At 42.6% G+C, this 21,896-nt stretch overlaps 1 protein-coding gene across 1 annotated transcript in view; it reads right to left on the minus strand.

Moving 5' to 3' along the window:
• Nucleotides 1-21,896, minus strand: part of Kif13b (kinesin family member 13B) — a 151,401-nt gene that overhangs the window by 89,473 nt on the left and 40,032 nt on the right. The window contains exons 3-6 of the mRNA XM_038309907.1: nucleotides 11,992-12,004; nucleotides 8,641-8,701; nucleotides 6,973-7,065; nucleotides 5,180-5,360 (exon numbers count right to left, since the gene is read on the minus strand). Of these exons, the coding sequence (XP_038165835.1) occupies nucleotides 5,180-5,360; nucleotides 6,973-7,065; nucleotides 8,641-8,701; nucleotides 11,992-12,004 (348 nt within the window). The remainder of the gene's footprint in view (nucleotides 1-5,179; nucleotides 5,361-6,972; nucleotides 7,066-8,640; nucleotides 8,702-11,991; nucleotides 12,005-21,896) is intronic.

A 21,896-nucleotide genomic window follows, 5' to 3' on the forward strand; every position in this document is an offset into this window, starting at 1 on the left:
AATTAACACACTTAGTTAACAAAGTAGAAAGAGAACTACAGTGCCAATGAGGACTTGCGAGTATCAGTCGCAGGGCTTGGTAGAGTACACTACAGGGAACGGGGGGCCTGGAGACAAAGTGCAGTAACGGGGGGCCTGGAGACAGAGAACAGGAACAGGGGGACCTGGAGACAGAACAGTAACAGGGGGGCCTGGAGACAGAGTGCAGGAAAGGGGGGGCCTGGAGACAGAGTATAGGTAACAGGGGGTCTGGAGACAGAGTGCAGGAAACAAAGAACAGCCAGGGGGAGAATGGAAGGAATGGTGGTGAACACACAGGCTGAGATCCCAGGGGACCTGGGACCATCTCTACTTCATCCACCACATGGGAAGCGAGCAGAGGTACTGAGGGAGTGGGGGAACCAAGAAAGAAAAGCTTTACTGTCTTCCAGCTTAGTGTTTCCTAATGATGCAGAATCTTCTAGCATCCTGTGTTCAACTTAAAATGTTCTATGAATGCAGATGATGCCACATGGTCAATTAATATGGTGCTGAGTTCAGCTGAAGTGGACACAGCCTGAGATTTGGGTTACTGCTCACCTTTTACAACAGCACATAGTTTGCAATTAACTTATAGTCCTTCACTCTTCCCTTTTTTGTTTATATGTGTATCTATGTGGGTGGGTATATGTGCATGTTCAACTGTGTGTAGGTGCGTGTGTGAACAGGTGTGTACCTGTGGAGGCCAGAGGTCAACCCCGAGTATCACTCTTCGGATACTCTCCACCTTATTATTTGAGACAAGGTCTCTCACTGGGACCTGGGAGTCCCTGAGTAGCTAGGCCAGCAGCCTGTATGCCTCAGGGATATGCCTGATTCTGCCTCCTCAGTACTGGATTACAAGCACACACCATCACACATGGATTTTTTTTAAACATGGGTTCTAGGGATCCAATTCAGGTTCCCGTGCTTTCACAGCAAGCACCTCACAGAGTAAGCTGTCTCCTCAGCACTACTCCCCCTCTTTTTTATGTGTGTGTGCGTTTTGTTAGCATTTGTGTCTGTTAGCCACTTGTAAGCCTCGTGCTCACAGAGGCCAGACAAGGACCTGGATCTGGAGTTAGAGATGATGTGAGCCACCATGTGGGTACTAGAAATTGAACCCATGTTCTTTGAAAGAGCATTAAGTCATCTAGCTCTCCAACCTCCCTGCTCCCCTGTTCTTAAAGACAATGTATATGTACTAAATCATGCCTCAAGCAAAACAAGATTACATTGTTATACATGATAGTCACTGAATAAAATCAGTACTTCATTTTTTTATTGATATTTATTGAGCTCTACATTTTTTCTCTGCTCCCCTTCCTGCCTCTCCCCTCCCCCCCTCAGTCCTCCCCCAGGGTTCCCATGCTCCCAATTTACTCAGGAGATCTTGTCTTTTTCTACTTTCTACTTCCCATGTAGATTAGATCTATGTGAGTCTCTCTTAGGGTCCTCATTGTTGTCTAAATTCTCTGGGATTGTGGTTTGTAAGCTGGTTTTCTTTGCTTTATGTTTAAAAACCACCTATGAGTGAGTACATGTGATAATTGTCTTTCTGGGTCTGTGTTAACCTCACTCAAAATAATTTTTCCTGCAAAATTCAAGATGTCGTTATTTTTTTCTGCTGTGTAGTACTCCATTGTGTAAATGTACCACATTTTCCTTATCCATTCTTCGATTGAGGGGCATTTAGGTTGTTTCCAGGTTCTAGCTATGACAAACAAAGCTGATATGAACATAGTTGAACACATGTCCTTGTCAAACAATGGAGCATCCTTTGGATATATACCTACAAGTGGTATTACTTGGTCTTGAGGAAGGCTGCTTCCCAATTTTCTGAGAAATCGCCACACTGACATCCAAAGGGGTAGTACCAGCTTGCGTTCCCACCAGCAATGCAGAAGTGTTCCCTTTACCCCACAACCTCTCCAGCATAAGTTGTCATCAGTGTTTTTGATCTTGGCCATTCTTTCAGGTGTAAGATGGAATCTCAGAGTTGTTTTGATTTGCATTGCTCTGATGACTAAGGATGTTGAACATTTCCGTAAGTGTCTTTCAGCCATTTTAGATTCCTCTGTTGAGATTCTCTGTTTAGGTCTGTACTCCATTTTTTTATTAGATTATGTGATCTTTTGGTGTTCAGTTTTTTGAATTCTTTGTATATTTTGAAGATCAGACCTTTGTCTGATGTGGGGTTAGTGAAGATCTTTTCCCATTCTGTAGGCTGTCATTTTGTCTTGTTGACCATGTCCTTTGCTTTACAGAAGCTTTTCAGTTTTAGGAGGTCCCATTTATTAATTGTTTCTCTCAGTATCTGTGCTGCTGGGGTTATATTTAGGAAGTGGTCTCCTGTGCCAATGCGTTCAAGTGTACTTCCCACTTGCTATTCTATGAGGTTTAGTGTGGCTGGCTTTATGTAGAGGTCTTTGATCCATTTGGACTTGAGTTTTGTGCATGGTGATAGATATGGGTCTATTTTCATTCTTCTACATGTTGATATCCAGTTATGCCAGCACCACTTGTTAAATATGCTTTCTTTTTTCCATTTGATATATTTTGCTTCCTTGTCAAAACTCAGGTGTTCAAAGATGTGTGGATTGATATCTTCTATTCGGTTCCATTGATCCTCCTGTCTGTTCTTATGCCAACACCAGGCTGTTTTCAGTACTGTAGCTCTATAGTAGAATTTGAAGTCAGGGATTGTGATGCCTCCAGAAGTTCTTTTATTGTTCAAGATTATTGTGGCTATCCTGGGTTTTTTGCTTTTCCATATGAAGTTGAGTACTGTTCTTTCGAGGTCTTTGAAGAATTTTGCTGGGATTTTGATGGGCATTGTGTTGAAAGTACTTCACTTTATTAATTAATAAAATTTAATTAAATCATTTTTAAAATGAAGTTTTCTCAAATACTCTGGTTGAAATAAAATCTGATTTAAAACTTTTGAGCCACTTACTTTGACTTTTCAGAAACAGAAATGCTTGTAGGTTCTGGCGAGATGACTCAACTGGTAAGAGTGTTTGCTGTTCTTGATGAGGGCTGGAGTTCCACTCAACAGACAGCAGACTGCTCACTACGTTAACTCCAACTCCAGGGCATCCCATACCCTCTTCTGACCACACACACACACACACACACACACACACACACACACACACACACACACACAGGAGTTTTTACATTAAAAAGGAAACAATTTTTTTAAATCTTCAAGGAACTTTTGTAGAAGAACACCACAGCCCGCACATGTTGAGCCCTTACTGTATGCCAGAAGTCCAGAGACCTCAGGTGTGCCACACTCTCAGTCTTCACAGCAGCCCTCGGGGATGCTGTAAACAGCATCATTCATTCCCCGTGCAGTGTGCCGAGGAAGTGTAAGGAACTTGCTCAACCAGTAACAAGAGGATCCTGAGCTGTGAGACTTCAAAGCCCATGTGCTACATGCAAAACAAACTAGGAATCACTAAAAACTAAATACATCTGACTGGCAGACTTCAAACCAGTCTGCTGGGGATACAGAACACAGGCGTAAACAGCTATGAAGCCTACCAGTTGACTGCTCCTGGGAAAAGTAGGTCTGAGTATCTCAAAGAAACTGGCCATCTCACAGAGGTCAAAATACAAGGAAAGCAGCAGGAAGGCTGAATTAAAAGGTACACAGGGAGCAAAATGTGACAGCCTAAGACATGACCACCTATCTCTGGCCTCTGGCTTCTAAACACTTTACCCTCCAGCTGCACTGAATGATGAGCATCCAGCAAATGAGTGATATCCATACACTTCCACAAGGCTGTGCCTATACATAAGTATATACATATACTATACACTTCTGAGTGGACAAACTCCTATTCAGCATATAAACCATCAAGTACCTCTACAAAATCCTCTCTTGGCTCTGGGAAAGGCCCCTTCCCTTTTTACACTCTGCTTTGGGTTAGTGTCCCTCACAAGTGAGAAGCAGACTGCATGCCCCTCTAACTTGTCTGCAAAACTGATTCTCTCCATACTATGGCTCTTCCTCTGAACTGCATGGTGCCTGGCATATAAGAATGACTTGAGGGGCTGGAGAGATGGCTCAAAGGTTAAGAGCACTGACTGTCCTTCTAGAGGTCCTGAGTTCAATTCCCAGCAACCACATGGTGGCTCACAAACATCTGTAATGAGATCTGGTGCCCTCTTCTGGTGTGCAGGGATATATGCAGACAGAACGCTGTATACATATTTAATAAATAAAACTTTTTTTTAAAAAAAAAGGATGACTTGATACACAATGGATAGGTAAAGTGTGGACAAACTATCAAGTGTCCACTCAAACTCCAGCTGAAGATCATTATCAGCCAAAGAAAGGTGGCTGTCAGGTACTGAGATCCATTTGCTCTTGATTGAGCCTCACTGGGATTCTGTCTCTCCTGTCATCTTTCCTGATCCACCCTCCTCACTCAAACATAACTCACTATCTGCTCCTGGGCTTTAAGCCCTGCCCACATGGCTCTCTGACCTGTTAATATGGTTTCACATGAGCCAGCAACAGCCACAGTCCTTGCTTCCCACTCTCCATCTCCCCCACCGCCTTGAGGTACATAGGTTCCTCGGCTACCTCTCCCCCTCCTCATTCAGTTCCATGTGGCCGCATGGTGAGCACACCAATTCTAAGGCCTCCTTATGCTCTAATGCAGTTCTCTTTCAAAGTCAATCCCATGAAATCAGGGGCATTTCCTACCCTGGGTTGGGGGGCTGTGGAGTTTTTAGATTAACTACCCTGAGACCAGGTTCAAGCTCCCAGGTTTACCTCCCACCTCAATTCACACCTGGAACCAACCACAGAAATCCACCCAAAATTTATTGCCTCTAAAGAAAAAAGCTGAATCACTGAAGGCTACAGCACACTCGTATTAAATGACTGCCTCTCGCCACTTCTGTTTTGTCTGTGGCTTTGGGTAATGAGAGGAGAGGCAGCACGGCACACGTACAGACCTGCATCATCACTCTGCCTGCTCCAACGACCCTGAAACTGGCTGTGGGAAGCTGATCCGTGTAAACATAAATCACAAACAGCATGGCGAGACCACTCTCCTTTACAGTTCAATTACAGACTTCTCTAAAGGCAATCTATTATGTCTGTTTCAAAAAGGCCCAGCACTCCAGCCTCTAAGTCTTTTACCCTTTGGGGTCAAGAAGGTCTCGAACTTTCTCATTATAAATCTCCATGTAGGATACTTCGACTTTAAAGCTCTGCTCTTCACTCTCCTCTTTCTGGGTCCGCTCGAAGAGTCCACTGCAGAGTCTGGGGATTAATCCAGGCTGGTCAGCCGTGCCCATCATGGTGTAAGACTTTCCAGACCCTGGAAAGGAAAAGGAGCCGTCACCACATCTTGGAGAAGTGTAAAGGCAGTTAATCCTATTTCTACTACTTATAAATAACACTTTAGAATTTAGAAAAATGCACAAAATATAATAAATATACAACGTAAGAAATGCATCCAAGAACAATGAGAATGGAACATACAGAAGCTTCTATTACTTGTGTAAAACAAAACTAAACATGGTCTAGAAAGAAAAAAAAGTTATCCAGCATAATGACCCATACTTCTAATGGAGCACGCAGGAGGTAGAGGACGAGGATCAGGAGTTCAAAACCAACCTCCACTACTTGACACTTGTAAAAAAGAATAAAGAAAAAAAAAGACAGACAGACCCTCCTTGAATAATCTTCATATTAAAAAAAAATTATCCCGGGCGGTGGTGACACATGCCTTTAATCCCAGCACTCAGGAGTGTGTGCTTTCCACTTCACGAGTCCTGCTGTGTCACCTGTCATAATGCCTAAAACTAGTGTTCTACATTCCAGGCCTTTCCTAAAGTGTGCACAGGATAACTCATCATGCCAATCCTAGGAGAGGGTCTACAGTAAAAACATTTCACAGTGAGGAAATGATAAAGCAGAAAGGCCCACTTGGTGAGAGGCATGGGCAAGAGAGCATCTGGCACGCCTGGCTCAGAATTTCTGTTCTTTTGGGCACAACACATGATGCCCAAACCCATCATAAAGACTGTTGTATGAAGAGCCCTGTCCAGTTGGACAGGTCACATGATAAACCATTATAAAAGCAGCTAGTTTCACTTTAAATTGGTTTTGTTTCTTTAATTATAAAGTATAGAATCCTAAATCCCTTTCCAGTCATGCCCAGTAAACTATTAACAAATGTGTTCTTTTAAAAATATATTTTCTTGACCAGGCAGTGATGCACACATCTTTAATCCCAGCACTTGAGGGGCAGAGACAGGTGGATCTCTGCGAGTTCAAGTCCAGCCTGGTCTACAGAACAAGTTCCAGGACAGCCAAGGCTACAATGAAAAACCCAACCCTGTCTCAAAGAAACAATAGTGTGTATATATATATATTTTTTGGTAATAGTATATATTTTTAAATTTTTACTTTATGTGTATGGGTATTTTACCCATATGTCTGTGCACCATTTGCATGCCTAGAACCTGCAGAGGCCAGAAGAGGGTATCAGGTCCCCCAAAACTTGAGTTACAGATAGTTCTGAGCCACCATGTAGGTGCTGGGAATCGAACCCAGATTCTCAGGAAAAGCAGTAAGTGCTCTTAATCACTGAGCCATCTCTCCAGCACCAGAAGTGGGTTCTTTCTTTATGGTATTTTCTCTGTCAATATACAGACACAGCCAATAATAAACACAATGGTCACAGCTTTGCAAATTACTAAGAAGATTAAAAACAATTTGCATGAGAAGAGGGAGGGAAAAAAATCAATAAAGAAAAAGGATTTTAATCCAAATTTTATTGTACTTTCTTAAAAAAATATGCCACTAATTTAATCACCTTTGAGAAAAACTAACACAGGATAAGTAAGCAAGCAACCCAGTAAACGTGGCTTCATCTTCTTCATGGAAGGATGCTCAAGTGTGGACTACATGTTAGTTCACATTACCTGTCTGCCCATAGGCAAAGATACAGGCATTGTAGCCATCAAATGCATTCTGAAGGATGTTTTCCCCAAGGCACTTGAAAACATCATCTTGACCTAAAGGACAGGAAAATAATATTTTAAGGGCAAAGTACACACAAACAAATAAGAAATCAAACAAAACGAAACAATCTGCCTGTTTATCCCCAAACAAGATTTTTAAGCTTGAAAGCCTCTGCCCCACAGGTTATTTCTAGTCAGAGTGAGAAGAGTCAGTAAAGGGTTCCCTGTACACATGCGTGAACAAGGCCACCCAATCAAGCCATGCAATGCAGAGAGCTCAGGAGCTGCTTATTTTACTGTCGACAATTAAGATTCCACAATCTCTGTTTACTATATGTGTTGCCACGTGTGTGGAGATCAGAGGACAACCGTTAGCAGGTGGTTCTCTCCTTCCACCATGTGGGTCCTGGAACTGAACGTAGATCATCAGACTTGGTGCCAGCACCTTTACCATCTGAACTGCCTCACTGGCCCTAAACATCTGAAACTTAAACTCAGGACCTAGATATGCCTGAATTCAACTACATACCATCCTTTTATTCAAAATGTACTAGAGTTCAGAAAAATCATGCACATCAGCTCCTTTCTTTCCTTTTCTCATGAAAATTTCAGGTTACACAACTTACAATTCACAACAGTTAGAACAGGCAGTGGGATCCTGGAAATAGGGGCTGAGGAGATTGTTCATAAGTTAAGAGCACTTGCTGTTCTTGCAGAGGACTTGGGTTCAATTCTCAGTATCCACATGGCAGCTCAAAACCATCTATAACTCTAGTTTCAAGGACCCAACATCCTCTTCTAGCTAGCTTCCATGGGCATCAGGCACGTACATGGCACACACACAAGCAGGCAAAACAATCATACACATAAAAAAAATTAGAAGAACCAAATGTTGCTGTGCCTAGCAAAAGTGCTCCATCCGCCTCACATTCTAGTCAATTTACCAGCTCAGTTATCACACTTCTGGATTTGGGTGATCCATGGAGACACCACTTAGGCCAGGGAGACCAAAGGAACCTTAAATTTTTTTTTTTTGTTTGTTTGTTAACCATGATCTTTCTTATATCAGAGGCAATAAAATATTACGTTCACTGTGTAAAAGATACTGCTTAGAAACACGTGACCTTGACAGTCAGGGATGCAAGGAACAAAGGGCTGTCACACAATCCTAAACTTGTTGAGAACTGGGGCTGAGACAGTTCTCTTTGGAGAGTAGTAGAACAGGGCGAAAGGAAACTGAGAGGGGCTGTGGTAGAGAGAGAAGACAGACGCTTTTGCCGGCCTGAAGAATTAGTGAGCCTGAAGAATTAGGTTTTAAGGACTAGAACTTGGGCTCCCATGTAGGGCTTCTCCCTACTTACACCAGGTCCCTCTACAGCACATCACAGACTTCATAAGGGCCTGCATGCCTGTAATGTGGCTCCTGGTTCCATTAGATGACCTCATGAGATCCCATAGTATTTATCATCTCACATAAAAACATCTCACTGAAGTCTCCTGGTCCCTAGACAGCACAAAATGCTGGAAGCAGTTGCCTGGACAGTGATTAAAATTTACCATGGCAGTGGGTGGTGAACACACCAAGATGCTTCCACGGTACTAACTGCACAGAACAGTGTGCTTAGTTACCTGCATACTTCTCTCCGACGGATTCATCCATGGACCAGAAACAGTGATCATATGCAAATATCTGTTGCAGAGGGAACATAAAGAAAGTGCATTAAGAACAAAACTTTAACACAATTTGCCATTATAATAATGCATAGCATTATTATAACTTACTAGTCAGGCCTTATTGCACAAACCTGTAATCCCATCACCTGAGAGACTAAGGCAAGAGAAAAGCCAAGTTTCAGGGTAGCCTGGGCTACATTGTGATCATGTTTCAGCTGCCCAATCCCTCAGATGAATACTGACACTTGAGGTCAGAGAGTGGGGGTTAGTGGTGCATATAATCCCACAGTGACCACACAGTGACCCCTCACATAGACAACACCTCCACTAAGTCAAAGAGAAGCCTGTGAGACAATATGCACAGCAGCAACTGTGTGTGCAGCTATACAAAGAACTTTGTTTTCACTTCTTGGTGAGCTGGTCTTCTAAAGCAGGGTCTTACAACAATTAACACTCTTAGTCTCTCTCTCTCTCTCTTTCTCTCTCTCTCTCTCTCTCTCTCTCTCTCTCTCTCTCTCTCTCTCTCTCTCTCTCTCTCTCTCCTCTTTCACTTAAAGTATCTACTCAAGTTTATCAGCACTTACCTAGCACAACTTAAGTCAAAGAAAGCAAACTTCAAGAAGTTTGGGACTCTTGTTTAGAGGACTGAAAACTAATAAGGAGTATTCTTATTTACCAAAAACACTGAGTGGCAATTTTGTAAATTACTACAAATACCTTTTAGTCCAAAACTTCATAAACTCAGTGATAATCACACTAGATTTAGTGCATGCTCCACTTGCAGATACAAATTAATGAGTATTTCATACAAACAAAAACTGTCAAGTATATCTTGATAACAGCCTTTATGTAGCTATTATCTTCCTACTGTTTTAGAGCCTGCCCACTTTGTCAAACATTGTACAGTGAACATTGCCTTCCAGAGACTATGTTTGCTTCTCTTGCTAATGAAATGCTTTGCTTCCTTATAAAACAACATGTTTGCTGGACAGTGGTGGTACACACCTTTAATCCCAGTACTTGGGAGGCAGAGGCAGGCAGATCTCTGTGAGTTCGAGACCAACCTGGTCTACAAGAGCTAGTTCCAGGACAGACTTCAAAACTACAGAGAAACTCTGTCTCAAAAAAAAAAAAAAATAAAACAAAACAAAAAAATAAATAAAACCAAACCAAAAAAAAAAAACCAATATGTTCACTATGTTGAATAGTTAGGAACGGGCTTGGCTGTAGCTTAGTGGTACAGCACTTGTCTGACATGTACAAAGTCCCAGGTTTGAGCAGATTAATTGTACTAATTTGTGGATCTTAAAGCTGGAAGTTATGTATGACACAGAGCAGGGCTTCCATCTGAGTGGTTTTCATGCTTTTAGGGTTTCCACTATAAGCAGCAAATACTATATTATACTATTTTTTGAGTTTGAACTTTATTTGTTTGAGACCAGATTGGCCTCAAGCTTCCAGAGATCTGCACCTGCCTTTGCCTTCCAGCTGCTGGAGTTGAAGGTTTGCAGTACCCCATACCTGGCTCCATTTCTTTTTTATTATTATTATTACACTTATTTAAGTGGGCATACAAAGCAGTGGGTTTCCTTTTGGCATTTATGTCATTTCATGAATATGTCATTTTAATTTGTCCCCTCCCCCACTGTCTTCCCTTGTTTCCTTTCTAAATAAACATTAGCTCTTTAAATCCAAAATGTTTCCAATAAACAGAAAAGAAATACATAGTCACGCTAACAAATTACACAGAAAAATATAAAATAAAAATAGAGCTTGTGAGATGGTTCAGAGGTTAAAGGTGCTTGCCACTAAGCCTGATGACCTGAGTTTGATTTCCTAGGGCTCAACTGGTGAAAAAAAAAAAAAAACTGATTCCCAAAAGTTGTCCTTTGACCCCCTAAGTGCTTGACATCACATGCACATGGCAGGGTAAGCATGCGAGAGTGTGTACACAAAATAAATTAATAACTTTTAAAATAAATAAATGAAGGTCTCCCATTTGCCAACTACACCTCTACCCTAAAGGAAACAATCTGTTAAGAATGTGGGCTTTTCCCCTTTTAGACTTTCTGTCTGCAATGCATTTCTCTAAGCAGTGAGAACAGTTCACTAAACACAGCAAGTTTTTATTTCCTTACATCTTTACTGGTCTCCAGCTTCTGCTCCAATAAAAAGCAAAATTAATCCAGCACCTTCTTCATAGAGAAAAAGTTCAGACATATAAGGAGACCAGTCTCATATCCAAGCACTGTTTAGAAGGTCATTGGGGATCCCAAAAGGCATGTCTACACATATTTTAGCAACAGTAACAGCGCAGAGTTACAGCTCAACCACAGGCCAGAAAACAAAAACAAGTCCAAGAACGTAGACAAGTGGAATTTCCTGGAAGTTCTAAGTAACTTCAGAGAACTGTCCAGTTAAAAGCAGGCTCCATGCTGACTTAGAGGACATATAAGAATAAGACCCACAGGGGCTCAGTGGTTAAGAGCATTTGCTGCTCTTGCAGAAGACAGGGTTTCTAGCACCTACTTGGTAGCTTATAATCATCTGTAACTTCAGTCCCAGGGGACCCTATATCCTCTTCTCAATTCCATGAGCACCAGGTATGCACAAGGTACACATACATGCATGAAGGCAAAACATTCAGACACATAAAATAAAATAAACAAATATTTTTCAAAAATTAAAGACCCTTGAAAGACAAAAGAAGTCAACACTCCTACACATAAGCTGGCTCAGTGGGAAAAAGGGGTCGGTCATCAAGCCTGAGTTCAATCCCTGGTGCCCACAAGGTATAAGAAAAGAACCAATGCCTAAAAGTTGTTCTCTGACCTCTACACATGTGCTGTGGGTGTGCAAAACTTTAAAATGTAATTAAGAAAACTTAAGGGCGGTCTCAGAACTTGGCTCCAATGTGAGATGCAAGCACAGACCCTAGAGGAATCTGAAGGCCAACATAAGGGTCCCATCAGGACTCCACAGGTCTGGCAAAGCACCCCACTGCCTAGGAGCAATATGAGTTGGATTGGCCCAGAGTGAGCACAGTGTGGAACAATCAGTTTCATGCTAATCTATGGCACACAAGAAATCTGTGTGGGGTTGCTAGGAGACTGGGAAGAGCTGGCCAAAGTCACTGCTCTCCATAGCCCTCCAGTCCTGTCTGGGCCAATAAGCAGCTTTGGAATCATGAGACAGCCAAAGGCTTATACTGCTTTAATAAACTAGCAAGGAGAAGGAGTTTTCTGTTTTGAATACTTCAGGGATACACACAGGAATTTCTACAGGCATCATGTGAAGAACTCTTACCTTCGGCTGGCTCCTGAGTTCCAGAGAATGGTGTCGCCATGGACATGAAAGAAAGGGAACAAGTGTTAGCAAAGAAGCATGTTTAGAAAACTCTTCTTGGACAGTAAAAGAAAATAAATGCATGCAAATTTGCAATAAGAAAGCAAAACAGTAGCCAGGCACACACACCTATAACCTATGCGCAGAGAAGCTGGAGGCAGGAGGATCAGGAGTTTAAGGTCAGTCTGAGCTACATAGCAAGTTCAAGAGCAGTCTAGGCTACAGAAGATTCTGTCTCAAAGGGGAAGGGGGTGACAAGGTAGAGAGGGAAGGTAAAAGGAAAGGGGATAGAAAAGAGAGAAAAAATATTATTTTTGAAACTAGTAAATGAAACTAAATTAATACCAATGATGAGAGGGAATAAATTACAGACAACTACACTCTCTCTCTCTCCTGGAGGAAGAAGGATCTGAACACTGGGGAAACCTTTAGGGAGAGTCTTAAAGTCCTAATGGCTCTGCCTCTTCGCTTTTGCTCATCCTGTATATGCCTTATAAATAATTCTTTCAAAAGCTTGACTTCTGAGCCAGGTGCAGTGGCACCTACCTCTCTGTGACTCCAGATACAGTGAGAGTGGGTTAAGTAAGAGGACTGTAGGTCTGTGACCAGCCTGGGCTTCATTAATTAATCCTGTCTCAGGCTGGAGAGATGGTTCAGTGTTTAAGAACACTGGCTGCTCTTCCAGAGACTGTACCCCCATGGCAGCTCCAGTTCCATACAGTGTAATACCCTCTTTTGGCCTCCTGGCACCAGGTACGGCATGCGGTGCACAGATATACATGCAGGCAAATATCTGTTAACCATCATCCCCTCCAACAGAAACTACCTGTCGTCTGATTTCCCTTCTAGAACTTTCCTGAGCTTTTACACAGTGGTAGCTTATGCTCTTACCTATCCAGATTTTTCTATCCAGTAGGACTTCTGTTCTGGCTCAGGAAAATAGGTTGCATTTAAAGGAACAATTAATTGATTGCCAGTGAGCTCCTATTCACTGGGTTGCTCAGTACACACCCTCTTCACTTGCCTGGGCACTTCAACTTCCCCTCCATCCCTCTGTCTGAAACTGCCAGGGGAAAAAAAAAAAAAAAAACCTAAGGCCTGAGATCCCATGAAGAACTCCCACAGATCCTTCACCCCAGATCACCAATGGTCACCCCTGAACTGGGCTGCTTTCATGTGCTCCCTCGTCACAGACACAAAAACACAATCATACTTCTTTTTCCCTGGACCTACACTGAAGGCAAGCATGCCTTCTTCCCTGACACTCAAGGGCAGAATTCCAAATAACAGCCATGCTCACTTGGGTTCACACAGCAAACTCAAACTGATTTAAGGATGAAAGAAGTGCATTCATTTGTCTGTTTTTTGTTTGTTTTAAGATGAGTCCTCACTATGTCTCCCCAAGCTAGCCTTGAACTTACTGTGTGGAGCCAGTTGCCCTCAAATTTGTAGCACTCCTGCCTTAAGCCCAAAATTGTGCTGTCACTAAAGGCAGGGACCTCTCCTGACTTAAGGAAAGTTCTCCTGATTCTGGAGTGAAAAAGAATAGTGAGACCTGGTCCTTCTCAGAGAACCGAAACATCCAGCCTAAGTTTGAAAAAATACTACATACAAATGCCCCCACTTGTTGTCCACAAGTTTCTTGTCCCTTTGTCTCCTATGATTCTCTTCTAAAAGAAATCTGACATTTATTTAGACCAAATGACTTGAGATGAAGACAGTAAATGTCTAGGAAATGGTAAAAAGTATCGGTAGATTGGGGTAAAACATACAACAGAGCTAAGGTGTTAAAGAGAATGTGTTTTTCTTTGTGGACTAAAAAGATATGGGAAACCTTCCTGACAAAAAGCCCTAGGCGGGTGAGATGGCTCAGAGGGTAAAGGCGCTTGCTGTCAAACTGATGATTTCCTGAGTTTGATCCCTAGAATCTATGGGGTGGAAGAAGAGGACCAACTCCCACAAGATGTCCTCTGACTGCCACACATGTGCATAATACACAGGTACACCCAAGCACATAATAAATGTAAAAAACCATTTTAAAAACTTGGAATCTATAACACAGGTTAATGACAAATGCTACCATTGTTATAGATTTTTGTAGGGAAAGCAGAGTCTCAGCTGTGATCAGATTGGTTAAAAATGCAGCCATGCATCTGAGGTGTCTACAGGCCAAGAACACATCACAGATGCACAGAGTCCAAACTTACAGATGAGAAATTTAAGAGCTGGAAAAGTTAAAGAACCAGCTAAAGTAGTCCTATGTCTTCAAACCCCCAAGTCCACCATCTTCCTCCCATGCTGATTCAAATGACTCAGATTTTAGAACCCATGAGCCACACACTAACCAACACTCTTGTGAACAGTGGCACCTATCAATGAGTTCACTCCCTCCATTCTGTTACCTATAACCTGGCTGGTATTTTGATAACTTGACACAAGCTAGAGTTAATTGGGAAAAGAACCCTCAATTGAAAAATGCCTCTATCAGGTGGCCTGTAGCCAAGTCTGCGCGGTAATTTTCTTGATTAACAATTGATGTGGAAGGGCCAAGGCCACTGTGGGCAGTACTTCCCCTGGGCAGATGATCCTGAGTTGTATAAGAAAATAGGCTGAGCAAACCCATGAGAAGCCAGCCAGGAAAGTAAGAAGCACTCCTCAATGGCCTGCTTCAGTTCCTGCCTCCAGCTTCCTGCCTTGAGTTTCTGCCCTGGCTTCCCTCAGAGATAGACGACAAATAAAATAAACTCTTTCCTTCCCAAGTTGCTTCTGGTTATGGTTTTCAACACAGAAAAAGAAACCTAAGACATACCATAAGGCTCCCAGGTGGGACTTACGCCAGCATTTTACTATTTAATAAGTATATGAAAATTCTTGCCTTTTCTAAGAACAAAAAACATACATCTAGCATATTTCAAGCCTAAATAAAACAAAATTTTAAAACCTTTTAAAATCAGCTCTTCCTAAGAGGCTACCAATAAATATCAAACTGAATATATGACTCACTGCAGAAGAACCGACGAACTCACCTGAATTCAAAGCAGCCCAATAAAAACAGAAACAAACCAGCAAGTCAGTTACAGGGGTACATTTCCAGCTACAGAGTCTGGGAGCCACAACAACAAAGCTCGGGTAACCTGTTGGTCACAGGACACCTCAATACATAATTACAGCTCCTTACAAAAAAAAAGTACATTAATTAATGAGACCTTGTCAACAGGGAGCTGAAATCCCATACAGTCACAGCTCACCGATCCCAGGATCCCTTCCTTACCCAGAAACCACAGCAAGCCTCATCACTACGGATACTCTTGAAGCAAAGAAATGCAGCCAGTTCCTGACCCATCCAAAGGGCAGGCACAAAGCATGTCAGCCACAGTCTTTACTTCCCAGCTCTGCTGAATTAATTTTCTTGTTGCTTAACTTCATCTTTAAGTACTTTCAAACTTACAAAAATAGTACAAGGAATTTCCACACAGACTTGCTCAAGCTTCCCTACATGCTAATGACTTACAGAACCCCAGTTAAGTAACCAAAGTCAGGACAGATCTATCAACATACAACCAACCTATTAAGTTTACAGCCAGTCCTATCACATTTTGCCAACTTCTGTCACTGGTGTACTTTTTCTGGTCCAGGACTGTGGGCTGTATGCTGTCATGATGTTGGCTGTGATGGACACCTGAAAACACTGGCCACTTTGTCTGCAAACTGTCCCTCAGACTAGCTGCCTAATGCTCCCTCATGACTCAGCTCGGCCTGGGTGCTTGGCAAGTGTCAACACAAATAGCAGATGACCCTGTGCATGCATCCCACCAGGAGACACGAGATATCCAGGGCTTACTCTTCTCGCTGGGTAGGGTGTGACACTCTCCACACTCTAAAATTACCATGCTTCCCTTTGTTCTTGATAGTCAGCTAGCAGGAAGAGGCTTTGAGACCATGCAGAACCACATTTCCAACCATGAACTTTGGCATCCAAATACAACTCTTGCCCGTAGTGACTAACGTCTCCCAAGTGGTGAGCAGACAGCCACAGCACTGGAGATGAAAATGCTAATGATCCAGGTGGAGCAACATGGAAGGTGCTGCTGTTTTGGAAGAGATCAGTGTGGAAAACATGATGTGGCTGCAGTGGGGGCTCCTGTCTGGCATGTGCCAGCAATGCCTGAACTCCACATATAAAGCTGGGTATTTCAGAAAGAAACTGGTATCTGTGGTAAACTATTCTCTTACTCTTTCCTACTGATCTTGTTAAGGGGCCTGTGCTCACTTCTCAAATAAATCATACCATAAAAACTAATCAAATTACATTCCTAATCTCCAGACTGATAAATATGAAGACATTCATTGATGATTTTTATGTACACTGATAATCTTTGGGAATGTCTCATTAATACCTTTGACAATGACAAAAATAAAATTGACATATGATCTAAAAGTAATTCAAAAATATTACATATACTTAAGACATAAACAAAGCCAGGCAGTGGTGACACACTCCACTTGGAAGGCAGTCAGGTGGATTTCTGAGTTTGAGGCCAGCCAGGTCTACAGAGTAAGTTTCAGGAAAGCCCGAACTACCCAGAGAAACCCTCTCTCAAAAAACTAAATTAAAAAAAAAGTACATAAACATGTCAGAATGAATTATAAACCAATCAATTCCCACTGTCAACCAATAAAATCTAAACACCACCACCTACCTGTTCTGTCCTTCACTGTTTTGGGGGTGTGGGGAGGGGAACGAATGACTGACTATATAGTCCTGGTTGGCTGGCTGGCTTGGACTTGTTATATAGGCCAGACTGGCCAGGAACTCACAGAAATCCTCCTGTCTCTGCCTCTTGGTGGCTGAGGTTAAAGGCCATACCACCATTCTGTCCACAATCATCTTTCAATTCTAAAGATTTAAACTGCTGAAATGATCATAATTAGAAATATGCAGAATCTCTGATTTACAAGATCCCACTCTGACACACTCTAGAAAGCACATACACATCACAAGGAGCTTGAGGCTGGGATGCAACTCGGCCTGTAGAATGTCTGTCTAGCATACATGACACCTGGGATTCTGTCCTATCACTGCACAAAGCAGGCCTGTACCATGCTTAAGTTCCCAACACACAGAAGGTGGAGACAGGGTTAAGGTCATCCTTAGGTACAGAGGGAATTAGAGGCCAGTCCCTTAAGAGAGCCCATTTGAAGAAACAAAGAAAGAAAACAAAGAGCTCGCTTTAATCCAGCCACCCAGAGTAATGATGCTGCTTCCTCTTTGGGACTCAACTGGCAGTACCAGCAACCAAACACAATATGATGACAGTGGGTTTTCTCTGATCACCCCTCCCCCAACCTCCTTTCTACACGCAGAACAAAGCTGACAGACTAAAATCCTGTACTGAATGACCTCACAGGTGCTTCTCAACATTCACAGGCGGGTTTCTGTAAGAAGTCTGGATGTCATTACAATCCCAGCCCACTTTTTCTTCAACATCTGGAATATTTCACTCAACTCTGAAGAATATTGAGCATCACTGATAAAACATGGCTTTGAGAATGGGATGCAAGAGGCTTCAGCACTTGAAAACATCAGCAAGATAACCAAACTACTGGAACTCCACAGGACCTACAAGAAGAGGGACTTCTCTTTAATGTACAAACAGCCTGCTTCCAGCAATGGATTATCTAAGGAGAGGAGAAAAGCTGATTAGGATAACACAGAGAAGGGAGATGTTTCACTGGGCTATTTGTTCAGCTCTGTGTAACTCCACAGTGTGCGTGTGCGTGCATGTCTGTGATGCTGGGAATTGAACTCAGGGTCACATGCATGTACCTTAGGGAAGCATTGTACCACTGAGCTACCTTCCCAGCCCTGGAAAACCCTTCTTATTTACAGTAATGATGAACAGTAAACATCAGTAAGATCCACTGCAACTCCCTATCAGTGATGTCTGCAAAGCCTCCTCAGCACACCCACAAATGGCCGGTCCCTTCACTCAGGCTACCTCAGCACTTTCGGATTCCATGTTCCCACACCCAAACAAGGCCATGCTGCCACTGCTGCCACCATCTGACTTCTCTGCTTGCTTAAGCCCTCCCACAGAGCAGAAAAGTGAATTAGAAATGCGGATCCATCCACGGAGCCCACACCACATCAATGACACGAACTGCTCCACTGCACTCTGGCCATCTGTCTCTTGACAGCAGGTCTGTCTGCTGTCATCTGAGGAGCCTGTGAACCTCTAGAGACTGAGCTGCTTCTTTTATCAGAGGCCAACACAAGACGCTGCTTGCTCAGTAAATGCCTCCTATACTCTGTAGGCAACCTGGCCCCTGCCAACACTCAATGTACCCAGCTTTCCCTCACCCACACAGTACACACACTGCCTGTTCTGGGATATCACTTTGTCAGCCTTGACCCTGAGAGGCTAACTCTTTACTCATTTAATTCTCGCCTTGATTAAAGTTCCCCTAATCATAACTATTCCTTAGACATCCCTAATCCAACCCTCTTAACACATCACAGTGTTCTCTGCAGAGCAGACCTTTTGCTACCATCCCTCCTCCCCAAGCCACCCAGAAATAAGGCAAATGAGAAATACAGATTTCAGTCAAAAAACCAGGAAAGCTTTTAAACTGAAGAACATGATACAGAGACAAAATAAAATAAAAAAAAAAATTTAAGGGGTCAGGGTAAATGCACCAGGTTATCCTAGAAAAAGAAGAAAGACCCTAAAAACAAACAAGCAACAGGTAGGTATCTGTTTGAAGGGCTTGGGCAACCCCTCCTGGCTCCGACTGCCTTCAAAACTTCAGGCCACCACCTCTGACACATAGTCCTCAAAGAAAACTGTTCAACAACCTTCTACCAGAATCTTTTAACTACACAAACCACACTGGCTCAGAGCAGAACAACAGCCAAGACAGTGACCATAGCTCGTGTACTTTGTAATGATAAGACTATGGACACAAGGAAACCTTGATCTAAAAACTCCATTTCAAACTGTCATACATCTAAGAATGCAATCACCAATTAACTCTACTGATCACTAACAAGTCACCTGCCTTCTCACATCTGTAAAACACGAATGCCAGCAGAAGGGTACACACTCAGGGAGGAGGTCATCTGTCTATGTGTTACTTCCATTGGTTAATAAAGAAACTGCCTTGGTCCTTTGATAGGACAGAAAATCAGGTAGGTGGGGAAGACAGAATAGAACTGTGGGAGAGAGAAAGCTGAGACAGGCAGTCGCCATGACTCTCCTCTCCAAGACAGATGCAGGTTAAGATCTTTCCCGGTAAGCCACCACCTCGTGGTGCTACACAGATTACTAAATATGGGTTAAAGCAAGATGTGAGAGTTAGCCAGTAAGAGGCTAGAGCTAATGGGCCAGGCAGTGTTTAAATGAATACAATTTGAGTGTTGTTATTTCGGGTGTAAAGCTAGCCGAGCGGGAATGCAGCCTGCTCCTCCTTCTATAGCCCAGGGCTGGAGAGACAATTCAAAAGTACTTGTTGCTCAACCATGAAGGCAAGAGTCAGAACCCAGTACCCATACCAGGTGAATCACAAATGCCTGCAACTCCAGCTCCAAGGGATCTGATGGCCTCCTCTGGCCTCCACAGGCACCTACACATATGTGCGTATGTGTGTGTGTGTGTGTGTGTGTGTGTGTATATATATATATATATATATATATATATATACACACACACAAATACATAAATAAAATCTTTTTGTAAAATAGCCATTGTCTGCCTTCATTATAAGAAGGTATAAATTTGTTCAAAGAATATCAATTTCTAGTGCCTTTTTGAAGCATATATATAAAATGAGTGATGCAGAGTCATTTGAGTAACTATAAATTCAAATAGCATCAAAGGTTTACACACACATTACTAGAACTTTCTGGACTCTAAGCAGAGAAAACTTGTGACTTTTACTTCTTTGCGGTCTCGTGGTACCCAACTGTCCGAGTGTGTGCTTTCCTCCTTAAATGGACTAATGTGACTACACTTCTCTCCAGACCGGGAAAAACATTTCCCCAAGTGACATTAACTAACCCTCCCAACCTCCCAACTCATCCTGTACCTCAGTCTCCAACACAGGCCACAATACACTGCACTGTCTAACCCTCACAGTACTAACCCCAGCTGGAAAATTGGAAGGTTTCACATTAGAAAACTGGAGTTTCCAAATTCTCTTGCCACTGAGAAAATCGAGCCAAGTTCCCCCACAGCAGCCACAGCTACCACATCCACCAGGTCCTGCCGGGGACAGGCTCCAGTTCTGCTTCAGAAAACAGGAAGTTTCCTTTTTCTCAGATAGTAGGAGAGCATAAGCAACTCACTCAATTTATACCCATTAAGAGGATGACCCTATAGCTCCCAGCTGCTCAGTAAATAATTTGATACTCTTTAAAACTTGGCTAGGGATGTAGCTCAGTAGGTAGAGTGCTTGCCTGGCATGTGCCAAGCTCTATGCTCAGACCTGAACATCAGATCAATCAAGCATGGTACAACACACCTATAATCCCGGCACTTGGGAGGTGAAGGCAGGAGGATCAGCAGTTCAAGGTCGTCCTCAGTTACATAGCAATTTTGAGGTCAAACTGGGCTAGATTAAACTCTGTCTCAAAATAATAAACAAACAAACAAACAAACAAACATTCTAAACAAGGGATCCCCAACACAAATGTCACTCACAGAGGTAATGTCATCAAAGTTAGTTACTATCAAATCCAATTGAAGTGATGAGCAGTGGCAGGTCTAGAATTCAGACTGAAGTCAGGAAGCCTAGGAACCTCAAAGAAAAAGCAACCAAACATGTGAGGTGTATGCCACCCATGTGTCCATACATACTAATACATGAGAGGTAGTTCATTTCAGGATGCAATGTTGTCTTAATCCTCTACAGTTCAAACTGGCTAGCAGATGGAGAAAACTTGAAATTTCTAGCTTATTACTATAATCACTCCTCCAAAATCTATTGCTCAGCAAGTCTTCTTAACTTCCCTGGGTTCAACTAAAGAAACTAAAGATTCAACACCCAAATGTGTTGAACTTCAAGACTCACAAGAAAATCAACTGCTAAATTCAGTTTAGCCGGTGGTTCCCACCTTTGTAATGTCTCTCCTCTCCACTGTCATTCATATAGACAGTGCTTGTTTCAGCCTACATGGGTGGTGGCTTTTGTTTAAATTTTGTTAGGGGAAGGAAGCAGTGGAGTTTTAGCTTCCGAGCTCTCAGACTAGCATCTGCAACCTGAAGCAGATTAGGATACAGTCTTTACGGGATTCCTACGAGTCTTGTCCTGGCCTGTCTCCAGGTGGAAGACTGAAGATGGGACAGAACACAGCTAGTGACGAACTCTCACCCTGAGCTCTGCAGTAATTTGCCCAGAATAGTCAAGCCTTAGTGACGGACACCCAGCTTCCCTCAATTTTGCCCCATTTATTATTCAATATTAACAAAATAAACCATGTATAAACCCCACTTCTAATTGGCCTGCTTCCAGCTTCCCATGCCAACATCCCCAATTTTGAGTGCTGAACCACTCTAAACAGATGGCCTCTATGCTCCTTTGGATGATCTTCATTGAGAAGTCAGAGGCTGGCCAGCTAACACTTTAGATTCTAAAAATGTAACCACCAAATCCCAAATATGAATGTAAGGTATAAACAGAGTAACAGTAAGTTGTAAATGTGTGTCTCTATCATGAGATATGTTCAAAACAGACTGAAAGGAATAAACATGAGAAGGAAAAGTGTGTAGGGGAAGCATTACTGAGAGTTAAAAAGGAAGTTGTGTAATCCCAGCACTGGGGGATGAGGCAGGATGATCAAGAGTTCAAGCCCAAGACAGCAAGCCTGG

The sequence above is a fragment of the Arvicola amphibius genome, chromosome 13, assembly GCF_903992535.2.
Source record: "Arvicola amphibius chromosome 13, mArvAmp1.2, whole genome shotgun sequence".
In the NCBI taxonomy this organism is placed as follows: domain Eukaryota; kingdom Metazoa; phylum Chordata; class Mammalia; order Rodentia; family Cricetidae; genus Arvicola; species Arvicola amphibius.